The following is a 24,212-nucleotide window of genomic DNA, read 5'->3' as shown; positions in this document are numbered from 1 at the left end:
TCAGTTTTTACAGTTAAAAGCATAGTTGACCCAAAAATTTAAATTCTGCCAATCTTATTCTCCCTCACATGCCAATCCAAAACCATTTGCTTAAATTTTTCCATGGAACACAAAATGAGACTTTCTGCAGAATTTTCAGAAAAGGACCATAAGCTCCAACACAATAAAAGTACACTGTTAATATATTACAGGTTAATAATTGCATTACTTTCTACAGTGCATATGTACTATGAAGGCACCCAGCATTCAATACAGCATAAAATATTATGCTGTACGTTTTCTTTGTTGTTGTTGATATTTCTTGTTGGTTTTATCTGTGCTGCTAAACTTATTTTTAGTTCACTTTTAGCAGTTTGTGTTTTTTTCATTTTTTTTTCATTTGATTTGTCACAGTTCTGACTTGGCAAGATCAGAAATTTAAATATGAATATACAAGGTCCAAGATCCCAAGCAAATGGAACTCTAATCACCATTATCGTGGCTTCAAAACAAATTCAGTGGTAAACAATTACATTTCTTACAGTGGCATGGTTAAAGACAACTTTATAATGATAAAAATACTGTCAGGAACTGTCAGTCTTTAGTTCATTTAGTTTTCATTTTCATAGACTTTTAGTTTAATTTGTTTTAATTTCAGAGAGAGAGAGAGAGAGAGAGAGAGAGAGAGAGAAAGAGAGACTACTTTATGGTTTTAAAAGAACTACGTCAAGATCATTCAATAATTCTTCCTTTGTTTCACCTTTTTACTGTCGCATAAAGCTTTGTCAAACTCCCACAAACTGTATGATTATAAATTTAGAACATACTGACATACTCAACCCTGCCATATGTATTGAAAGCAGTATTGCAGTTATCCTATTGTTTGGCAGTTGAGACCTTGATACAGCTGGACTAAACAAAGCCTCCAGAGATTAAGGGATCTGCCCCCCTTTCCAACTCAGAAACTCAGAAATTCTGGCCCTTCGTTTGACTTGAAGAGAGGGTTAATCAGTTAATCTAAACGTTAACCTCAATTGACTGTCTACTGTTCAACTGTTAAAGTGGAAGGCTAAACGTTTGTGTGTGTGCATGTGTCTGGACCAAAACCTAATCACAAATCACTTTAATAAATCAAGAATGGAGTGTTTAAAATGAGTGATTCAATACTCATTATGCTTCATTTTATGATTCAAACTGGTAGACTCTAAATCACCTGGGCCAGATGGGTTTTGCGGAGAGTTCTTTAAGGAGTTTCAAGAGTTGCTTGTAGACAGACCCATTGCTTAATATGTTTAATTACATAATTAATTTCGTTTGTGGTTAAAGAATTACCAAAGACCCTTAGAGATGCTAATATCTCTCTTATATTAAAGAAAGGTAAAAGTCCTGATTTATGTTCTTCTTACAGGCCAATTGCATTAATGAATGTGGACCGGAAATTACTTTCTAAAATTTTAGCAATGCACCTTATTCTGCCTACGATAATTGGGATTGACCAAACAGAATTAATACCGGGTTAGGAATTCATCTGATAACATTAGACGCCTTTTAAATGTTATTTATGCATTTAAAGGGAAATCCATAGATGGGCTAGTGCTGTCTTTGGATGCAGAGAAGGCGTTTGACCGTATTGAGTGGTTCTATGTTTTCTTTGTTTTGGAAAAATTTGGTTTAGGTGAAAATTTTGTGCAATGGATCAGAGTGCTGTATACAGACCCAAAGAATAAAGGCATAGTTACTTTTTGTCCATTGTTCTTTGAATTTGTCAGTCTACACATCATTGTCTTCTGTGTACTTGCTGTAAAAAAGATCGGTACTTACATATGTTTGAGTTCGCAAACAATTACCTCCACCCTCCCCACCCCCACCAGGATGGTCCTGTCCATACCTCCCGGGGGGTCGGCTGCGCCCCTGCCTTCGTCTTCAGGCAGGAAATGCAGATCCGCTACCCTCGGATTATGCACTACGGAAGGGGCCTACGCCAAAGAACTTTATAAATAATTGCTTGCTGGGCTGTCAATAAATTAATGCTTTGTTACATCATTCTATCTCCCGAGTCTTTCTGGTAGAAATGACTTTATTGCTAAAATATCTGACCTAAGCGCCGCGGAAGGAACGTTAACTTTTCTTTTTTTTCTTTTTTCTTCTTCTTGCAAAACATACAGAAATGAAATGTAAATGATATACAACTTTGTATACAATATACAAAAAGAACATTAACTTGTGCTCATGAGAGAGTCATTCTCCACGATGATTGGCCGAGAAGACATAACGTGAAATGAGCTGGAAGACATGCGCACGTTCACATTCTCCTCTCAATAATGACGGTAGACGTATAATCCACAGCTAGATCAATGAGTATAGAAGCCCTATGATTACAACAACCATCATTTGAAGTTAGGGTTAGATTCTGAAATTATCGTACATTATGGGATTTTTTTCATTATTGATCGTACATCGTACAGAGGTCAAAATTATCGTACAAACACGATAATTATCATCGTCTGGCAACACTGCAGCCCAGTGATTGGGTTAAAATAGTTCTTTCTCATGAATAATGCAGAGAAGCGCTCAGAAACCGTTGAAGTAAAATCGTGTTGGCAGCCAGTCACACACTCCAAAAGCACTCTTCTACTTTGCTTTTCAACCCAGAAGAAATTGCGAAATTGCTCAGAAAATTGCTGAGAAAATCACAAAAATAACCAGTTTCTACTTGTTGGTAAAATGTATGAGTGCTTTTAGTGTTTTCAGTGCATATCTGTTCACATCTCAAAAAAATATGTTTTAGAGTTTCATGACCCTTTAAGACTGTGTGATTAACCCTATACCATAGCCAACTACTGCGCATGAGATACTGTTCACTAAAAACATTTGATTGTAGACTAAGAGAGCCACCAAAAAAAAACAAAGCATAGCAAATCTTATTATCTACCCAAACAACCCTGTCAACTAGACTGATATTTAACCCTCTGATCAGCTAATCCCTGACCCGCAAGCTGGATTAGTCATTGGAGTAACAATGTCTGGAATACTAGGTTACTAGTGGAAAGGGAAGGTGTAAAAAAGGATGGATGTGTTTTGAAAACTTGGACTGCAAGTGGATTTGGATTTGGTGTTATAGGGCTTCAAACTGGATTTCATATTTATTATTTATTATTTACACTGGAAAAAAAACAAGTTCCCTTTCGAGGGAACTCATGCTGCGTCAATGACACCATGGGAACGCCTCCGCGTGATTACGTCTGAAGCACGTATGTCAACTAGTCCAATGGAAAGAGTGAACGTCACGGGCAGGTGACGTCATGACAATGAAAGGATAAAAGCACATCCGGTGCAACTGGTTAGCTTTTGTGCCTCAGCAAAGCGTTCTGTGTCAAACTGTCTGTGTTATTTATTGTTTGTCTGTCACATCCTTATCTAAGTATGGCGAAGCAGTTATTCAAGTCGTGAGCTTCTCCCTGCCCTCGTTTCCTTACGGGTGGGGATACTCACAAACTTTGTGTAATCTGTTTGGGAGTGGAGCATGCAATGTCAGCCTTCGAGGGGGCTGACTGTCAGCATTGTGAGCAGCTACCGCTCCGCATGCTCTGCTCTTGCTTGTCACTGTTTGATGAAAATGGCCAGGCTCGCGAACCCCAAGGTGCAGGATCCGCTGCTGCCGAGGCAGCACAGAGAACACATTCCTGGGGTTCGCAAATGGATCTCTCAGTGGGGTTGGAGACGGGTCCTCCCTTACCCGGGGGATCCAGTGCTCTCTTGCCGGTGTCGGAAGCCCGCCCTGCGGCTTCTTCTGCCCGGGGAGAGAGCCCAATGCTTCGGTGCTCTAGCTCTGAGGAGTTAGATGTACTGAGCATTGGAGAAAGTGACACAAACATAAAGGACGAGGATTCACCATCTCTTTCCCCAGCATATGAGGAGCTTGTGAAGGTGATAACTCGTGCTGTAGACAAATTAAAAATTGAGTGGCCAGCCGAGAGAAACTGTGTTCGTCCCAAAAGCAAGTTAGACGAGCACTTTTTGACTTCTAATTTAACATCTCCATCACGGGGCCTTCCATTTTTTCTTCCAAGTGGAATAGACCTTCCCGTCTCTTCAGTCCCCAGGTGCATACATATTCAGATATAAGGGGACTGAAGGAACATGGTTATGGGTCGATGCCCCGGGCTGAACAGACACCCGCGAGCTATCTGTCTCCTGGTTCAGCATCGTCCCTGAAGGCTCCCGCACTGCCCCCTAAACCTTTAAAAACCACATCTAATTTAGTGGGCAAAGCTTATGCAGCAGCAGGTCAAGCTGGAGCCTGTCTTCACACTATGGCAGTGCTTCAAGCCTATCAGGCAGACCTTTTGGGGGATCTGGATAATAGTGAGGGAGTGGGTCCCGACGAAATTCGAGAACTTCGTCGGGCCACAGATCTATCTCTCAGGGCTACGAAGGAGACCGCTCGTGCTATTGGGTGGTCTATGGCAGCCCTCGTAGCTACTGAGAGGCACCTCTGGTTAAACTTAGCAGAAATAAAAGAGAAAGATCGGGCGTTTCTGTTAGATGCTCCAATTTCTCCTACTGGTCTTTTTGGCGACTAGCTTCTCATTGAAAGATTTTAAGAAGCTAAAAAGCAATCAGAGGCTTTCAAGAAATTTCTCCCTCGCCGGGTCCAGCCCCCCGGGGATGCTGGGCGTGAGCATCCCCAGCCAAGCTCCTCATATCGTGCACAACAGAAAGAGAGTGTCGCGTCTCATGCTCCTCCTAATAAGTCATGGGGGCAGAGCCGACACTATTAGCCGAAGTCTTCTAAGCCAAAGCCAGATCTGAGGACTGTTCTAATGGCTAAGAAGGCTTCGGCTCATAAGCGGTCCTGACGCCACGTGCGTCAGACCGTTGAGGACAGCCCCAACCGGAGTGGAGCGGTGTTCACCTCAGTATATGGTGCCCGTTCCACTTCGGGGTCCTCAGGGGACCGTTCTGCCAACACCGCCACCCTTGGTGCCTCGGGACGGAGCGGTCTCCAGCGAGCTCTTGGCTTAGCGTCAACTCAACGTTGCGTCAGACTCGCGCCCTCTGAGGGGGGGGGGTTCAAAAACAGTCAGTTCGTTTTTTTCCTGCCAGGATGCTTCAGGTCACTGAAGTGGCTGTTACAGTAACACCAGAGGCCAGTCTCGAGAGACTGGAACACTTTGTAGATTTTCTGACATAGTGGAAGAATCTGCCGAATATATCTCCATGGGTCCTGCAGATATAGAGAATGGTTACAGAATCCAGTTTGGTTCTCCTTCACCTCGTTACAACGGGGTGCTACTCATGTTAGTACATCCCGAGCAGGCTCTGGTAATGGAGCAAGAAGTAGAGTCTCTATTAGCGAAGGGAGCTATAGAGCAGGTGTACTCGCCCGACAGAGAATCAGGGTTTTACAGCCGATACTTTATTGTTCCGAAAAAGGAGGGGGATTGTGTCCCATTTTAGATCTTCTTCTGTTGAATCGTGCAGTCAAGAAACTCAAGTTCAAGATGCTCACACTCAAACAGATCATGATTCAAATCAGATCCGAGGACTGGTTTGTCACGATAGATCTAAAAGACGCTCACTTCCATGTCTCCATCCTCCCTCAAAACAGGAAGTTCCTGAGGTTTTCTTTCGAGGGCAAAGAATACCAATATCGGGAGCTTCCATTCGGTCTAGCTCTATCACCCCGCACGTTCACGAAGTGCGTAGATGCAGCTCTGGCCCCGCTCAGGCTGCAGGGCATACGCATTCTGAACTACATTGACGACTGGCTGATTCTGGCGGAATCAGAGCAGTTAGCGGTTCAGCATTGAGATGTCGTCCTCGCTCACATGAAGAAATTGGGGTTGAGACTCAATGCCAAGAAGAGTGTGCTTTCTCCACTACAGAGAACCACTTTCCTTGGTGTGGCATGGGATTCAGTCACGATGCAAGCCACACTATCGCCCGTGTAGCTGCTATCCTCAGAGCCACAAAAGAGTTGAAGCTAGGCCAGTCACACACTGTGAAACAGTTCGAAAAACTGTTGGGCCTCATGGCAGCAGCGTCCAATGTGATACCCTTTGGCCTACTGTACGTGAAACCCTAGCAGTGGTGGCTCAGGACCAGAGATATAGTTTGGGGCAAGACCATGGAGTGCTTTGAATGTAATAAGGAGTATCTTGTACTGAATGCGATAGCGGATGGGTAACCAATGTAGACTGCATAAGATGGGAGTAATGTGGGAAGATTTCTTAGTGTAAGTGAGGACTCTGGCGGCAGAGTTCTGGATATATTGAATTTTATTTAATGATGAATTTGGTAGGCCATAGAAAAGAGAATTGCAGTAGTCGAACTGATGAAAGCATGAACTAGCGTCTCAGCATCACTGATGGTAAGAAATGGACGTAAGCATGAAATATTGCGAATATAGATTTCATGCGAATATAGATCATAAAGATTGGTTTCTCAACTGAGGTTGTTGAGACCATCCTAAGCTCCAGAGCTCCAGCTACGAGGAAATTATATGCACTAAAGTGGAGAGTGTTCACTTCTTGCTGTCATCAGCATCAGTGGGATCCAGTTAACTGTTCAGTTAGTACAGTACTTGAGTTTCTGCAAGATCGGTTTGCATCAGGTTTATATCCATCCATCTTAAAGGTCTACGTGGCGGCCATTGCGGCTTTCCACGCCCCGGTGGGTAGTACATCATTGGGTCGAGACCCCCTGATCATATGTTTCCTTCGTGGCACCTTGAGGCTGAGGCCTGCAACTCGCACTAGGGTACCGGCTTGGGACCTGACAATAGTTTTGGAAGGCCTGTCAGGGGCTCCATTCGAGCCCCTAGAGTCGGTTTCAGAAAAATGTCTGACATTCAAGACCATCTTTCTTCTAGCCCTCAAAAGAGACGGACGACCTTCTGGCCCTTTCGGTTTCTCCCACCTGCCTTGAGTTTGCATCCGGGAAGGTCAAGGCATTCTTATTCCCTAAACAGGGATACGTCCCTATGGTGCCGACCAATATTCCGAGGCCTATTGTGCTGCAGGCTTTCTGTCCTCCTCCGTTTGCTTCTTCGGACCAGGAAAAACTGAATCTCTTGTGTCCAGAGCGAGAACTGGATACTTATGTCCACAGGGCTGCCCCGTGGAGAAAATCAGATCAGTTGTTTTTCTGCTTTGGATCGCCTAAGAAGGGTCTTCCAGCCTCTAAGCAGACAATCAGCAAGTGGATAGTTGAGGCTATCTCTCTTGCCTATGAGTCCTCTGGCCAGCCGTGTCCTTTGGTGGTCAGAGCTCGTTCTACTAGGAGTTTGGCGGCCTCTAAAGCCTTATTATCTGGGGTTTCCCTTCAAGAGGTTTGTGATGCGGCAGGGTGGTCCTTGCCGCTCACATTTGTGAGGTTTTATAGCCTGGACCTGGACGCTACCCCAGGGTCTCAGGTGCTTTATACTTAGATTGCCGACAGTTTCACATACAGGCAATTGTAAGTATGGCGTATTGGGTATTCTCGTTCCCAAGGCATCATCGACGCAGTGCGACTGCAAAGGGAAAAGGGAACGAGACGCTGCGTCGGCCTGCCATACTTCCTGCATCCCTGTGATAAATAGTCTGAAATCCTTAGACATGTTTGCGAAGATTGTTTTGTTTACAGCGTGCGTCTCCCTCAGACTGTAAACGAAGCTCGGGCGCACCAGATAACACGTCAGCAGCGTCTTACGTCAGCAGCGTCACTGCAGAGTCGTGAACGCGGATTGACAACAGACCCGGAAGAGAATACAATGCTGAATAAAGTTGTAGTTTTTGTTATTTTTGGACCAAAATGTATTTTCGATGCTTCAAAAAATTCTAACTAACCCACTGATGTCACATGGACTACTTTGATGATGTCTTAATTACCTTTCTGGACATGGACAGTATACCGTACATACATTTTCAATGGAGGGACAGAAATCTCTCGGACTAAATCTAAAATGTCTTAAACTGTGTTCCGAAGATGAACGGAGGTCTTACAGGCTTGGAACGACATGAGGGTGAGTCATTAATGACATCATTTTCATTTTTGGGTGAACTAACCCTTTAAAGCCTTAGTTATTTTGAACTAACAATGAACGGCACTTAACAATCAAAAGCAATTAAGTTTTTATGAATCTCATGTTAAAGTGGAAACTATTTCAACATCAGTTAATGTGTTTCTAATGTTTGGGCTCTTTACTAACATTATTTATCAGGAAAAGAGCATTTATTAAGGTATTGCTGGACCTTACTGAAATCTGTACACAAAAGTTGTTCATTGTTAGTTCATGTTGACTAATAAATTAACTAATGTTAACAAAATCAGCTATTAATTTTAAGAGATACATTAGTATATGTACAAGTTAACATTAACAAAAATTAGATAATGCTGTATACAGGTGTTGTTCAGTTGTTAGTTAATGTTAACTAAACTGTTGACTAATGTTAACAAATACAAACTAATTGTAAAGTTCCCTTTCGAGAACAGTCTTTCGTATTGCGTAGCTATACGCTATGGGAAAACTCCTTTTCTCGAGAATATTGAAGCCTTTATTTTAAAACGCAGTGCAGCTGCACAGTTCTCGTTCCCGGAGTGTCAGGGGCCCCGACCCAAGATTGTGTTGGACCCTGAGCCTCGAAAGCCTTCCTAGTCGCATGACAGGAAGGAAAAGGGAGGGTTTGAGTCCCGCTGCGGCTGGACCACCCTCAAAAAGAGCTTGCATACTTCTCCCAGTCCCCTCTTCAGTTCAGGCGACTGGAGATGTTCATACTGCAGTCAATGGGCCCGTTCTAAAACACGCACCCCTGCAAACAAACACTGTTTTATCAGCGACCCAAATAGAGCACAAAAAGAGCATTTTTCCAACTCACAATATCTGGGTGGCTGGGTCCCCTTTGCATGGCGGCCCACCCCCAGACTTCATTCAACCCCTAGCCAATCGGGCCGAGGCCTGGGCAGCCATCCCCGATGTGTCAGAATGGGTAATGAACACAATAAAACGAGGTTACTCGCTCCAATTTGCTCACAGACCCCCGCACTTTCGCGCCGTGGTCGAGAAGATGGTGAGAAGCAGCGTGGCTCATGTCCTTTGCACCTAAGTATCAAATCTGTTGGCAAAAGGAGCTGTAGAAACTGTTGCCCTGTCAGTGAGCGAGTCAGGCTTTTACAGCCGCTACTTCCTAGTTTCAAAGAAGGATGGCAGCCTCAGGCCCATCCTAGACTTCAGACACCTGAAAAAGGCCCTCATGAGACGGCCATTCAGGATGTTGACAACCAAACAAATCCTCGTGCAAATTCGCCCGGGGGATTGTTTTTTGTCAGTGGATCTGAAAGACGCTTACTTTCATATCCAGATATCACAGGACATTCTTGAGATTCGCCTTCGAGGGGCAGGCTTATACACAGTCCTGCCATTCGGCCTGTCTCTGGCACCTCGTACATTTACCAAGTGCATGGACGCAGCTCTTTCCCCCCTGAGACAGCGGGGAATGCGTGTTCTGAATTACCCAATCAAAGGCCGAATTACTGACCCACAGATCCTGGCTTCTAAGCCATTTGCAATGCCTTGAGCTCAGGATAAATTTTTCCAAGAGTGTACTGTCTCCCAGCCAAAGTGTAACCTTCCTGGGAACAGTTATCAACTCGGTTCAGATGAGAGCATGGCTCACATTAGACCGCGCTCTCTCCATTCAACAGCTAGCAGCTTCGTTCAGGGCGGGCTCTCACACGCCCCTCAGAACATTCCAGAGGATTCTGGGCCTTATGGCCCCACCATCGTCAGTACTCCAACTGGGCCTACTGCACATGCGTCCCCCTAAAGGCCAGAGTACCAGCTCATGCCGTGTTCATACTCATACTCATGTTCAGGCCACTTGCGCATCAAAGTGAACCACGGCTGTATCAGAGCCCTGGCTCCTTGGAAAGTAGCTGACCGGTGCCAATCGGCATGAACATGGGAGTGGTCTCGAGGAGGAAGGTGATTTCAACTGACGCCTCCAACCTAGGTTGGGAGCTCTGTTTGAGGGCAGGCCCGTATCCGGCCTCTGGTCGAGCCCGGAAAGGGGCTTACATATCAACTGCCTCGAAATGAGAGCGTTTTTTTCTGGCCTTAAAAGCCTTCCTGGTCCGGTCCCCATTGGATTTGACTTTAGCTCTACTATTAACCTCAGGCTTCGAGCCCTAGGTGATAGTTAAGGGCAAAGTGTTAAGCTGATAGCATGGCATTTTAAATAGGTTCCCGTAGCATATAGCTACGCAATACGAGAGACCGTTCTTGAAAAGGAATGTACTCTAAGGGAATGTTGCAAACGTAACCTCGGTTCCCTGAGAGTAAGGGAACGAGTGTTGCGTACCCTGCCATGCTATTACGCTTGGTACAGGTGCTGTCGCTTCAGTCGATTTAAACCTGATTCCTATGGCGACATGGCCTGCTTTTATAGCCAGAAGCCACGCCCATGTTTTCCCATAGCATATAGCTACACAATGCTCGTTCCCTTACTCTCAGGGAACCAAGTACGTTTTACCAAATAGGTTTCTTCTTCAACTACATGGCATCACACTGTCCAGTTTCAAACAGGGAACAGTGTGACAGCCATAACATTTCAGAGAAAAAGCACAGAAAACTCACTGGCATGGGTAACAGCCTGAACCAAACCAACGGTGGAGCCCACGGGTGCATCCTCAGAGATGGAGAAGGTGTAGTGGGCTTTCTGGAAACGGGCAGCGGGCTGGTCACTCTGCAAGATGTTCACGGTGATGTTAGCAGGATGAACGGCAGACATACCTCCTCCGTCCTGAGCAGAGACAGACAGCTTCACGCTGCTACTGCGCAGCTGGGAAAGTGAAGAACTCAGGTAGACAGAACCTGAAGAACAAAAAACCTACATTAACATCTTAGAGGATGCATTCATAAGGTCTTGGCTATTGTTGCAGTGAAAAGAAAGTTTATATTTGCCTATAAGTAGATTACACTAGACTTAACTTAGACTTAAATTTAAGGGAACTGAAATGAAAAACCGGTAACACTTTAGAATACTGTTCCTACATTAATGAATAACTACACAGGAACAAATGAGTAATGCACTATTAACATTCTAGTAACTACTATTAAAGGGATAATTCACCCAAAAATGAAAATTCTGTCAGTAATTACTCACCCTCATATTGTTCCAACCCCGTAAGACCTTCGTTCATCTTCCGAACACAAATTAAGATATTTTTGATTAAATCTAAGAGCTGGATCACTCCTCCATAACGTAACGTTAGGCTTCTAAGGGTTTGAAACTTGCTGGCCCAGAAAAGTTATTAAACACATCGTTAATATAGTCCAAGTGACTACAGTGGCTCAATCTTAAGTTTATCAAGCGACGAGACGAGAATACTTTTTGTGCGCAAAAAAAACGACTTTATTCCACTATTCATTTCCTTCTCTCTGAGTTAGTTCACGTAGTGTAACTGCGCAGCGCTTCTGTGTTATACATCACACGCATGACACACATGACCAGCGTCGGCCAATAGTGAGCCCACGTGTGACGTATAACACAGAAGCGCTACGCTGTTACACTACGTGAACTAACTCGAGGCCCAGAGAGAAGGAAATGAATAGTGGAATAAAGTCGTTTTTTTGTTGTTTTTTTTCGCACAAAAAGTATTCTCGTCGCTTGATAAACTTAAGATTGAGCCACTGTAGTCACTTGGACTATATTGTTTAATAACTTTTCTGGGCCAGCAAGTTTCAAACCCTTAGAAGCCTATGGAGGAGTGATCCAGCTCTCAGATTGAAGATGAACGAAGGTCTTACGGGGTTGGAACAACATGAGTAATTACTGACAGAATGTTCATTTTTGGGTGAACTAACCCTTTAACTAACTAAAAACTCTGATTAACACATTAGTAAGTAATAGCGCTTAGTTGAATGTAGTAGTTCACTATTAGCTAATCAACTACTATTTTTTTCATACCTCCCAGAGAACTAATACAGGTTCATAATTAACATGAATAATGCATAATTTATAATAATAGCCCACTAGTAATGACTCAAGTGTTACTACATCCTTCTAAAGCAGGGGTGGGCAACTTCGGTCCTGGAGGGCCACTGTCCTACAGAGTTTAGCTTCAACCCTAATCAAACACACCTGAACAAGCTAATCAAGGTCCTCAGGATTACTAGAAAATTACAGGCAGGTGATTTTTTCAGGGTTGGAGCTAAACTCTGTAGGACAGTGGCCCTCCAGGACCGAAGTTGCCCACCCCTGTTCTAAAGGAATGATTTATTATTTGGATCAGTATTCTAAAGTGAAAAACATGATAACTTCCTAATATTGACTGAAGTCATTGTAAGCTTTTGAGATGTTTGTAAAAATTTGAATAGTAATTATTTCCGATGGATTTGGTAACACTTTAGTCATTCCTAGTGTGTTCCCATGATCTTCACTTTAGAATACTGATCCAAATAATTAGTTGTTCCTTTAGAAAGATGTAGTAACACTTGAGTCATTCCTATCCAAAACCTTGCAAAAACCTCAAAAGCTTACAATGACTTCAGTCAATATTAGGTAGTTAATCAAGCTTTTCACTTTAGAAAACTGATCCAAATTATTAGTAGTTCCTTTAGAAGGATGTAGTAACATTACTAATGGGTTACCATTACCTTATATTATACATTATGCATTATTAATATTAATTTTGAACCTGTATATAGTAGTTCTTAGTAGTCTTCAGTGAGGTATGAAAAATAGAAGTAACTGATTAGTGAACTACCACATTCGACTGACCCCTATTACTTACTAATTCGTTAATCAGAGTTTCTTGTTAGTTAATAGTAGTTACTAGAATGTTAATAGTGCGTTACTCATGTGTTCCTGTGTAGTTATTCATTAATGAAGGAACAGTATTCTAAAGTGTTACTGAAAAACCTTAGTGATTAATTGATATACGGTTAGGTTGTTAAGGTTAGTATCTAATCAAAGTAAATTCTTTGACTGATAAATAATTAAGAATCTCGTAGAACAAAGTCATGATGATTTAATTACACCCTATCTCAGTCTCTCTACTTTTAATAAACTAAACAAACTTTAAATCCATACATCACTGATGGTGATATGGTGGATATGTCCATGGCTAGTTCAACTTTTGACAGATGGTTGGGGTCCTGCTAGATTCTGTCACCTTGATCTAACTTAAAATCCTTAGCATCTGTTGATTTAAACCAGGGTGGGTAACCTTAGGCATGCGTGCCCCCACTGGCACACAGAAGGGTAATAATAGGCATGCAAGCAAGAGCAAGAGAGATTGATTTGATTTAGCTGTTTGTTTTTGAAGTTCATATAGCACCTGCATGCTTTACCATTCAACAGTTGTTTAATAATCGAAAGGCAAACACTAAAATACTTTTGTCATAGTGAATCTGCAAATACACTTGATTTACACTAGTCTTTGTGTATCTAATAAACATTTAATGCCTCACAAACTTTGGTGAATCCAAAGGGATCTTCCAAAGAGCCCTATGCTATATTGGTTTAGCGGCTATGTCATATTCACTGTATACTGTATGCTCTTTCTGAGAAAATATAATTCCCAGTGGGCAGAAAATAATGCAAGTGACATTTACTATCTTTAAATTAAGTAGTGAGGTATATAAATATATATGGTAACACTTTACAATAAGGTTCATTAACTAACATGAACTAACAATGAGCAATACATTTGTTACAGTATTTATTAATCTTTGTTAATGTTAGTTAATAAAAATACAGCTGTTCATTGTTTGTTCATGTTAGTTCACCGTGCATTAACTAATGTTAACAAATACAACCTTTGAATTTAATGGCGTATTAGTAAATGTCAAAGTTAATATTAACTAAGATTAATAAATGCTGAAGAAGTATTGTTCATTCTTAGTTCAAAGGTAGTTAACTAATGTTAACTAATGAACCTTATTGTAAAGTGTTACCATATATATAAGGCACACCATGTCAAAAAGCTCTAAACCAATGATGCTTAGCAGGGATTTCCCTATAAGCGAGTGAGAGCATGCAGGCGATGTAAAAGAGGGATTATTTACTTTGACTTCAGGGCACTACATAAGAGTAAGCACACATAGGACAGAAAGTATTTTTCATCTGTGTCACTGCATTCTCTTAACTGCTATCTGCTAAAGGAAACCAAATGAAAAAAGAGAGAATCATGTAACATCATTAACGGCAGAACTGTGATTGTAATGGGATTATGGAAAAATAAAGAGCAGACCCTCTACTTCATTACAGTGTAATCTGATTACTGTAATGCGTCACGTCAAACACAGCTCAACAGTAGATCTATGTGTGCGAAAAGCCAAGGACAGTGATAGTAACAGATGCCATTCAAATGACTTTAATAAGCGGAATTATCTGTATTTACCAAATCAATTTAGACAATTTATACATTAGACTTAATGTATACTTATCCTATAGATTGTTATGCTGAAAATAACTTAAGGAAAAGTAAATGTTTATAAATCTATATCAGACTCACTGTACAATACTTAATTACTCAGAATATCACAGTATATTCATATTATATTGTTGCCAGATTAAACATCTTTTTTTTCACCAATAACTAGAAATGTTATGTGTTTTTACTTAGCCACAACTGCAACATTTTTTAATAAGATAACTGAGTACACCGGTCATCATATAAAGCCTAATCACAGATTTCTGCAGGCATTCATTGCTGTATGACAGTCCACTTCAACACTTCACACAGCTTTCCATTTGCACCCATGTCCAGCAAGGATTTAGGAAGATGCTGTGTAAATCCACAGGCTTCCAACTGGGACGTGACAAAAGCAATTACTACAGTATATCTGCTATGGAAGACTCTCAGTCTGACTGTCAAGATAAGCATGCACTATGATGTCTAAACAGAATATATGAGTTATCTTCGCTGTCCATAATGGACTATGAAATCACGCATGTTTGTGTGACAGCACAACAATTTTCTTCATTTTAATCCTTGTTTTGGCTTTATATTTTATTTAAAATAAAAGACTCTCTTAGGTGAACATTGTGGTTTTGTGTACTATAAATAAAAGTAATCTGTAATGTGGCAAGTAACACAAATTTCAGTCCTAGATAAACACATATTAACTTGGGGCATGTTACCTGTTGACTGGTCCACAGTGAATAAAGAGGCAGAATCTCCAGGCAGAAGCTCATAGGTGATTTTTCCATTGTTTCCAGAATCTCGGTCAGAAGCAAAAATGTTGAAGAGCTCAGTGCCAGGTTGAGTATGGATGCTCACACTCGTGACATATTTCTCAGGACTAAAAACAGGAGCATTATCATTCACATCCTCCACATCAATGTGAACAAATGTCTGCGAACTGAGCCCATCCTATAAAAAAAAGAAAAAAAAAAGAAAACATAATTAATACCTTCTTATATAAAATTCCACAATACCAGGATTAACATATTTGAACTCACCTGATCTTCAGCTTTAATCAACAAGTCAAAGGTCACAAGTCGAGCTTCATGATCAATATCTTGAGACACACAGATTTCCCCAGTAACAGAGTTGATGTGAAAGAAAGGGTGGTCATCCTTGCTGCTGAAGCCATCATAGAGGGAATATCGCACTGATCCAAACTCAGCATCATCAGCATCTATGGCAGTGACCTGGACCAGATAGAAATGTATTATTAAGGTAAATCATTTTTAAATCACTTATTTATAACTGCAGCTGATCCAATTTCTTTTGCCTCCAGTTCTAAAATTACTCAGAATCACATGTAATGTTGTGGTCACACTAATATTCCTTTTTTAAGACATTTCGCAAACTTATTTTTAAAATGAACTGTTAATTAATTTTTCATCTGTAACAATTCAGCAGTTTGTAAATGAACTTGCACCATCTTTCTGAAACTAGGAGCCTGTAATCAACCATCTGTGTATTAGAAGCACCAAAATGACCATACGGGCAAGCTTTATCTCATTAACTTTGGTTATGGTGTTGGCACAGCAAAGGGTGTCTCAGATTAACATTTCCAGCTTCACTCTTTCAGATGACTAAAACCCACTCTTGTAATACCACGGAAAAACATCATGCTGAAAGACTCTGTGTAATGCGCTTTGTGTTTTCATTATTATCATCGTTATGCTTAGGGTTGGGGTGGACCTTCATGTGTAGTTTTTTATAAAAATCTTACATTTTCTATTAATTAAATTGTACACATTCATAAAAAACTCACAACCAATTCACCAAAGTCATGTCAATGTTTTTTTCTCATAAGACCAGGTTGGATGGAGAGTCAACTATCTCTTACTACAACATTATTATAGACAATGTTAACATATTTTATTGAATTAAAAGCTAAAATGCATCCTTTGTTATACCTCATATGTATGTTTTCTTTTAGTGTTCTAGATTGTGATAACATCTAGTTAACACTACAGTGTGTTAACTGAAATGTTTTAGCAGACTGGTCACTTTGTCTTTCAGAAAATCTGACCAAAAATATTGATGACTGCACTACACAGACTTACTGTATGTCCTTCCCCCAATACCATAATCAAATACTGTGACATAGCTATAGTATTGTTTTTTTTGTTTGTTTTTTAAAGGGGATGAACCTGAAATGACTATTTTTATTGCATCAACACAGAAAATAAGTGTTCTTGTCAAGCCATTTTCAAGGGGTCTTTAAGCTTTCCACTCAAGTTTGCTATAACATGATTACACACAGCATAAAATGTTGCTTAGTGTAAATCATTAGGTTTTCATCCACAAGTTGTCTGTTGCTGAATCATTAGGGTATGAGTACTGTCCTATCTTTAGCAGCACCTCAAGATCTCATTCTCAGCCTTTCTGTCATAAAAGAGATACTATACTATAGCATTTATGATCTGGTGGGTGGAAGGACTGGGACTTCTGGTCAAAGTCTAAAAGCAACTGTCTGAGATCATAATTACTCTCTCTGCACGCAAAACTGATTGCGGCTATGATCAAAAAGAGATATCTAAAAATATTTCCTCTGAAATTATGACCAAAGTAAATACCTATCAAATATGACATTTTCTCACAGTATACAGTACAGTGTATTAGATCTTATACAAAAAAAACATTTGTCTTTAGATGGTTATTTATATATTCTGCTTCAGCATAGTAGGAAATATCAATTTCAGATGTCTACATTCCTTTTGCAAATATTGTAATAATCCAGAGAATTTTGTAATGACATTGAGTCCTACAACAGATGGTATAGTATCCACAGAGCCCTGATCTTAACATCGCAGAGTCAGTCTGGGATTACATGAAGAGACAGAAGCAGTTGAGACTAAAGCCTAAATCTACAGAACTGCTGAACCTTCTCTAGGATGCAAACTTCCTTAAAAACTGTGCACACAAGTATATCTAGAATTTGTGCTAATTTAAAGGCAAATGGTGGTCACACCAAATATTGATATGATTTAGTTTATAAAGTTCACTGATATAACAAAAACTATTCAATGTATCCTATTGGTTTTGAACATTCTCACTCTACAGCAATGTTGTAAAGCCTAAAACTAACTTTTTTTTTTTTTTATGTTTTGAGACATAGGCTATAATCAATGTGGGTGGCTGGAGAGAGACCACAAAATAGTCTTTAATTAAAATGTTTAAGATCCTTATAAATGTATATTTATTAAAATGAATGAAAAGAGCTTGAAGTGGAACTCAATGTACACTATGTTAAAAAAATGTGGGGTTGATTTTATTTTTAAATTGTTTTTGAAAGAATTCTCTTATGCTCACCAAGGCAGCATTTATTTGATCAATTATAGTTAGAAATTATTATTGTGAAATATTAGAACAATAAAATAATAATTATTATTATATTATTTACTTAATCAAATTGATTCACCTGCTGATTAAACTGTGATACCTTTTCTATTCTTTGATGAATAGAAAGTTTATAAGAAATAGAAATAGAAACCTTTTGTAGCATTGTAAAATGTCTTTACTTTTACTTAATCAAATTGATACATCTTTGCTTAATAAAAGTATTTAAAAAATATTATGTACCCCAGACTTTTGAATAGTAGTGTAGGTGTTTCCAATAAAATTTTAAACTACAAACATGATTTCATTTGTCATGCCAAGTACAATTGTGCCAGGCTACAGTTTCACACAAGGAGCCAAAGCAGTGAGCAGTGTGATTTGGCTATTTTGCAACACTGTTGTCTTTGTCTCAACAAAAAGTCTTAGTACGGTCTCTGTTTTGAGAGTGAGTGTGTGAGTTGTTGTGATAGTAACTGAGTGTTTCTTCTGACATTGTAATCCCTACAATGATTTATTTGTTGAGAAACAGCTTCATTTAACAACTTCTTTTTGATTGCACTTGTTTTAATTTTTTATTCTTGCTTGTTTGTAATTGTTCACCCAAAAATTAAAACAAATTTGATGGTGATAATAATGTGATAATAATAGTGATAATAACAAAATAATGGTCAATGGTTACCAAAACAGTTTGGTCGCAACATTCTACAAAATATCTCATTTTGTATAGAAGAAAGTAAGTCATGCAGGTTTGGAACAACATGAGGGTGAGCAAATCATGACAGGTTTTTTATTTCTGGGTTAACTAATACTGACTTAAATCTTTTTTTTCTTACAAATAATAGTGGCATATTTTTATCACCATAATCAAACTGGCTGCAGTACAATTTCTTGAAAAGGAGCATAATAATAAATACCTGTAGGATGCATGTCCCAACAGCTGTGTGCTCTTTGACGGTTACATTATAGAACTGTTGTTGGAATATAGGTTTATTGTCATTGACATCCACCACGTGGATGGTCACAGTGGCCGTGGAGGACAGCGAAGGAGAACCACCATCGGAAGCCACCACTAAGAACCTCAGTTCCATCTCTCGCTCATGGTCTAGGCCTGCTGCAGTAGTAATGAGACCTGATGTTGGATCTATGTTGAACAGATGCTCCTGCTCTGATTGTACAATAGAGTAGGTGATTCCAGAATCCCCTCCTAGATCTCTGTCCATGGCCTTGACTTGGAAGAGAGCTGTTCCCTCAAGCACATCCTCAGAAATGCTCTCCTCATAGATGTTTTGATCAAAAACGGGTGCATTGTCATTCAAATCTGTTATCTGAACCTGAAATGTTATCTCACTGCTCAGAGGAGGAGAGCCGAAATCTGTGGCAGTCACAGTGAGTTCATACAAGTCCTTTACCTCTCGGTCCAGTGGGCCATCCACACAGAGAACGTAAAGAAAATCATCAGTGGATTTGAGGGAGAACATTCCATCCTCACCTTGGAGAAGAACATCAATCTTCTTGATATCTCCTAAATCTGGATCTGAGACGGCAATCCTGGCAACATAGTCTCCGGCTCTCGCTCCCTCTGATACTTCAGGTGCTCCGGCCTCATTTAGGAACAGGACGCTAATATTTGGGTGGTTGTCATTGACATCCAGTACTTTAATACTTACAAATGTGCTGGAGGATTCAGGTTGAATCCCAGAATCCCATGCTGTCACAATGAGCTCAAAAAATGACTGGTTTTCATAGTCCAAAACCTTATTTACACTAATGATACCTGAGGAAATATCAATAATGAAAAACTCATTTGGATCACTTTGACGGCGGTTTATCTCATAGGTGACTCGACCATTGCTGCCAAGATCTGGGTCTGTAGCAAATACCTGGCAGACTGGTGCCATCAATGGGGTGCTTTCCAATAAGACAGCATGATACTCTGACTGATTGAACACAGGCTGGTTGTCATTTTCATCAAGTACAGTAATATGTACTTGCAACTGGCCTGTTTTGGATGGTACACCACCATCAAATGCCTCAATTGTGAAATTGTAGAAGTCTGTAGTTTCTCTATCTAATCTTGCTTGCAGAATAAGGTCTAAATTTGACATACCAGCTCCACTACTGCGGATCTCCACTTTAAAAAGTTTCCTCATGTCTCCATCTGTAATTCTGTAGCCCTGGGTGCCATAATCACCCATATCCTGATCCTGAGCTCCTTCCAACTCAAAACGGCTTCCTGGAGGGCTTAATTCAAACACATTCAAATTGATTGTTTTTACAGGGAATACAGGGGAATGATCGTTCACGTCCTTCACCTCGATGCTTACTTTAATAACCTCTCCTGTTAAAGCGGCGGCCGCGAACTCGTACTTATCTGTGCGCTCTCGATCCAACACCACGGCGGTGGAGATGATCCCGGAGTCTCCATCGATCTCAAAGTCTCTGAACACATCTGAATCTTTGCTCTCAGATATAAAGAATCCAGAAATTTGGGTTTGCGCCGGCAGTCCAACACTTAAATCCCCGACAATAGTATTTGCAGGTAAACCTTCCTCTATGGAGAGACTGAGATTGAACACCTGCGCGCAACCGTCCTCACAAAATAATGTAAATAAGAGAAACAGGAGTAGAGTCCTTACGTAAAACTCCATCTTTAAGTGAAAACATCAGAAGGCTATAAGTTTGTTAGTTCGCTATCCAAACCGCTCTTCTTCAGGGGCGAATGCTCGTCCGTGTCTTTCCAGCCATCACTCTTCTTCCGCTGCGTGTATGTATAGGTTCAATATAGAATCACCTTCTCCTGGTGAAGTAGGGCTGAACGCGGCACATGAGAAGAAGATCAGCATGAAGTGTCTTATGTCGAGCGGCACGCGCGCCTGAATACTCTCCTTGTCACGTGACGCGCAGTATCTTGAAGCAGGTGTAAAAGACCGACCTCCTGCCATTTCGATTTTTGTATTATATTATATTATATTATATTATATTATATTATATTATATTATATTATATTATATTATATTATATTATATTATATTATATTATATTATATTATATTATAGAAAATTAACCATGGTAACCACAAATGATCCATTGTTTTGCTACACTAACCATAGTTTAACAATGGTAATATTTGCTGTAAAACTGTTATATGTTAATCAATCCGCCCCCCAAAAAACATGGTTACTACACTTTTACTTTTACTATAATAAAACCATGGTAAATTTTCGTATGATGATTTATTCAATCATCCAAGATATTTTAGGCAAATAAATTTAAACCATTTTTAGTTGTTATAGGAAAAATCATTATAGTAAGATCCCAGTGACTGTTCAGAATTAAATATAAATAGCATAGACTCAAAAAGGAACTTTCACTGTTTTACTGAATATCTTGTCCATGTTACTCAGCAAAACAAGAAATGTCCTCTCGCCTTCAACTGCTTTTATTTCCAGTGTTTTTACACCCTTTTTAAGGTTTTTTATTCTGATGAATATTTGAAGCTAACAAGATGTACTTCCCCCATTTTTGCATAGTTGTTTTTAAGGTGGTTGTTTTCATTCTGCTATGTCTCTAGCTGTCGCCCTGGGGAAAGGGGCTTGCACACCTTTGTATTAGATGTAACAGTGCTGGGGAACCTCCAGGAAAACATGAAGTTGGCCTACTACTGGCCTAACCTGTGGGTCCTCAAAATTTAAGGCCATAAAATATCTTAAATATCTTAAATATTAAATATCTTAAAAATCTTAAATTGTATAAGAAAAGCGTTAATTATATTTTCAAGAGGACTTGAATTTGGGGACAAAGCAACAGAAATCACAATGGTGGCATAATGTGATTATTAAACTTTAAAGAGCTATGATTTAATCACACATGAGCGCTGCATGTTTCAAAGCACACACACACACACACACACACACACACACACACACACACACACACACACACACACACACACACACACACACACACACTCACACAACAAGGAAATCAAGGTCTTCAGGATTATTAGGGTGTGTCTCAATCAGCTCCCTAGCTCCCGAGCTTGTGAATCAGTATATCGTGTTCACACATTCGGACACTGGTGAGGACAGTAAAGGATGCTGGCTCACTAGGACACTGCTCTTTCCGGTGTTGTGACAATGTCCTTATTGTACAACATCACTACTGGTATTTATGAACAACAGCAGAGCAGATATTTTTCTGACATTATGATTATAACTCTCAGAAAATAAGGTAAGCTGTCACTGGGACATTACCCTTCAAAAGGGTTCTAATACGTACCATTTAGGTACTAATATGTACACTTATGGTAACAATTTGTGCCTTTGAGGGACTAATATGCACTCTTTAGGTACAAAGGTGTTCCTTTTGAAAAGGTACCGCCACAGTGACAGCTTTTGTACCTTTTTTTATGAGAGGCTTGTAATGTTATTTAATGATAAATACTTTGCTTGTTACATATACGTGCAACATTAAAGCCGTAAATAATCTATGAGACCAACAAAACAATAAGACCTATGAGAAAAGCAAGTGGACAACATTAGTATAACAGCCTTCCTTGGTCACTTATATTGATATAAATGGCTGATCATTTAGAACTTGCTGTAACCCTCTAGCATCAGAAATATTTTTGTATATTTTCTCAGTGTTCTGTTTTTCATGTTTACCAAGTTTGAACATAGTGTTCACAATAAATAGGCTTATTATTAGTTATTATGGACCACTCCCCAAAATAATATATGCTGAATGAATAAATGTAACTCGTGTTAATGTAAAGGCACCGAAAAATGAAAATTCTGTCATAATTTACTCAGCCTCAAGTTGTTCCAAACCTGTATGAATTTATTTATTCTGCTGAACAGAAAATATATATTTTGAAGAATGTTTATACCCAAACAGTCGGTGGGACCCATTGACTTCCACAGCATTTTCTCTCTCTCTCCATACTATGGAAGAAGTCAATGGGGCCCATCAACTGTTTGGTTACCAATATTCTTCAAAATATCTTATTTTGTGTTCAGCAGAAGAAAGAAATTCATACAGGTTTGGAACACCCCCTTTTTTTAACATAGATCTGAACTTAACCCTCTATGATACAAAATATGATATCAATGAAGAAAAAAATATTATTTGTAATATTTTTCCTGCTTAAAATTGGACACTTTAACAAGATCAATAAACATTTTCATTATTTTTACATTTATTTATTTATTAAAAGTTTGCGAGCTCAAGGCAACATTGTACCACACCAAACAAACTGAAACATTTGACATTTTCATGCAGAAAAAATAAATATATTTATTGAAAACATCAATTTCTTGAACCAAACACTTGGATAAACAGATGTTGCCTGCTTTGGCCATCGTACCATCGTGGAACACAAGTATTACCAAACCATCATATCATCAAGTTATCATATCAAACATTAAAATCAGTGTTGTTTCATGGTAAAACATTACAAATCACCATAACCTCCTCCTAATATACCTTATCCTTACAAGCATGCACATACACACACAAGAACCTGCATACACACAAAATCTCCTTTCTCACTGCTTGTGAAAGTTGAGAAAGCAATTCCTCTCAACAGAAAAACACAGATAAGTTGCCAGTTTTGAGCACTGCACTTTTACAGTGCCTGAACAACCTGGGAATTTGCATTGCCCCTTGCTTTCAACCCAAACCGGCCAATGACCTGTCTGATCAAAGCAAACCAGCGTTAACTCTTTTCCTTACAAATTAAAATATATTTGTATTCCAACCTATGCCTGGTATGCCTTATGCGATTCCATTACGGTACAATGTTGCCTCAAGGACACATATCGTTAGTCTCATAGCATAATTGCCTAAGTCATTTTTTTTTAAAATATGGGTTAGGCAATTATGCTATGAGGCTAGCGATATCACTTTTTTGTAATGTCCTGTAATACATCTGATGATATTGTAGTGTAGGAAATTTAAGCTGACTACGCCACCTCCTTATTCAAGGCAGGAGGAGCCCTCCACAGATCATACTTGATTCTAAGCAGCAAATGTACTGTAGTTTGTAAGAAAAAAATCACAATTTTACTGCTCCAACACAAATCATCAAAGATTAAAATACTAATTAAAACATGTATCCATAATTAAATCCACGGAAGTAGGAAATAGTTCTCCTCAAGACTGCAAGAGGGTTGGGCCTGCTCTTATGGACCTTCTGCCACCTGTAAGAGACAGAAGAAGAAAACAGAATAAAACCCACAGCATCCCGCAAATAAGAAGTCACCTTTAATCACCATCACAGTGCCAACCTTCTGGTACACACCACACAGCAGTGCCACACCACCCAAATCACCTACACCAAGGGAGGTTAAGTGTCAATGCAGGCCTGGCCCTGTACAAAGTCACTGAGTAACACACACTGTAACACACAAAGAGAGGAGAGCAGTACTGCCGCACTAAGGCAAAAG

General features: G+C 39.9%; 1 protein-coding gene across 1 annotated transcript in view; it reads right to left on the bottom strand.

Annotated features, from left to right (window-relative positions):
* Window positions 1-20,414, bottom strand: part of dchs2 (dachsous cadherin-related 2) — a gene marked incomplete at its 5' end in the record, with an annotated part of 54,564 nt that extends 34,150 nt beyond the window's left edge. The window contains 4 exons of the mRNA XM_084402770.1: window positions 10,598-10,834; window positions 15,111-15,342; window positions 15,432-15,623; window positions 18,681-20,414. Of these exons, the coding sequence (XP_084258896.1) occupies window positions 10,598-10,834; window positions 15,111-15,342; window positions 15,432-15,623; window positions 18,681-20,414 (2,395 nt within the window). The remainder of the gene's footprint in view (window positions 1-10,597; window positions 10,835-15,110; window positions 15,343-15,431; window positions 15,624-18,680) is intronic.
* Window positions 20,415-24,212: the final 3,798 nt, after the last annotated feature.

Source organism: Rutilus rutilus (assembly GCF_951802725.1).
Source record: "Rutilus rutilus genome assembly, chromosome: 2".
Classification (NCBI taxonomy): Eukaryota; Metazoa; Chordata; class Actinopteri; order Cypriniformes; family Leuciscidae; genus Rutilus; species Rutilus rutilus.
The sequence above is the reverse complement of the archived record's forward strand: the minus strand, read 5'-3'. Positions and strand labels throughout refer to the sequence as shown.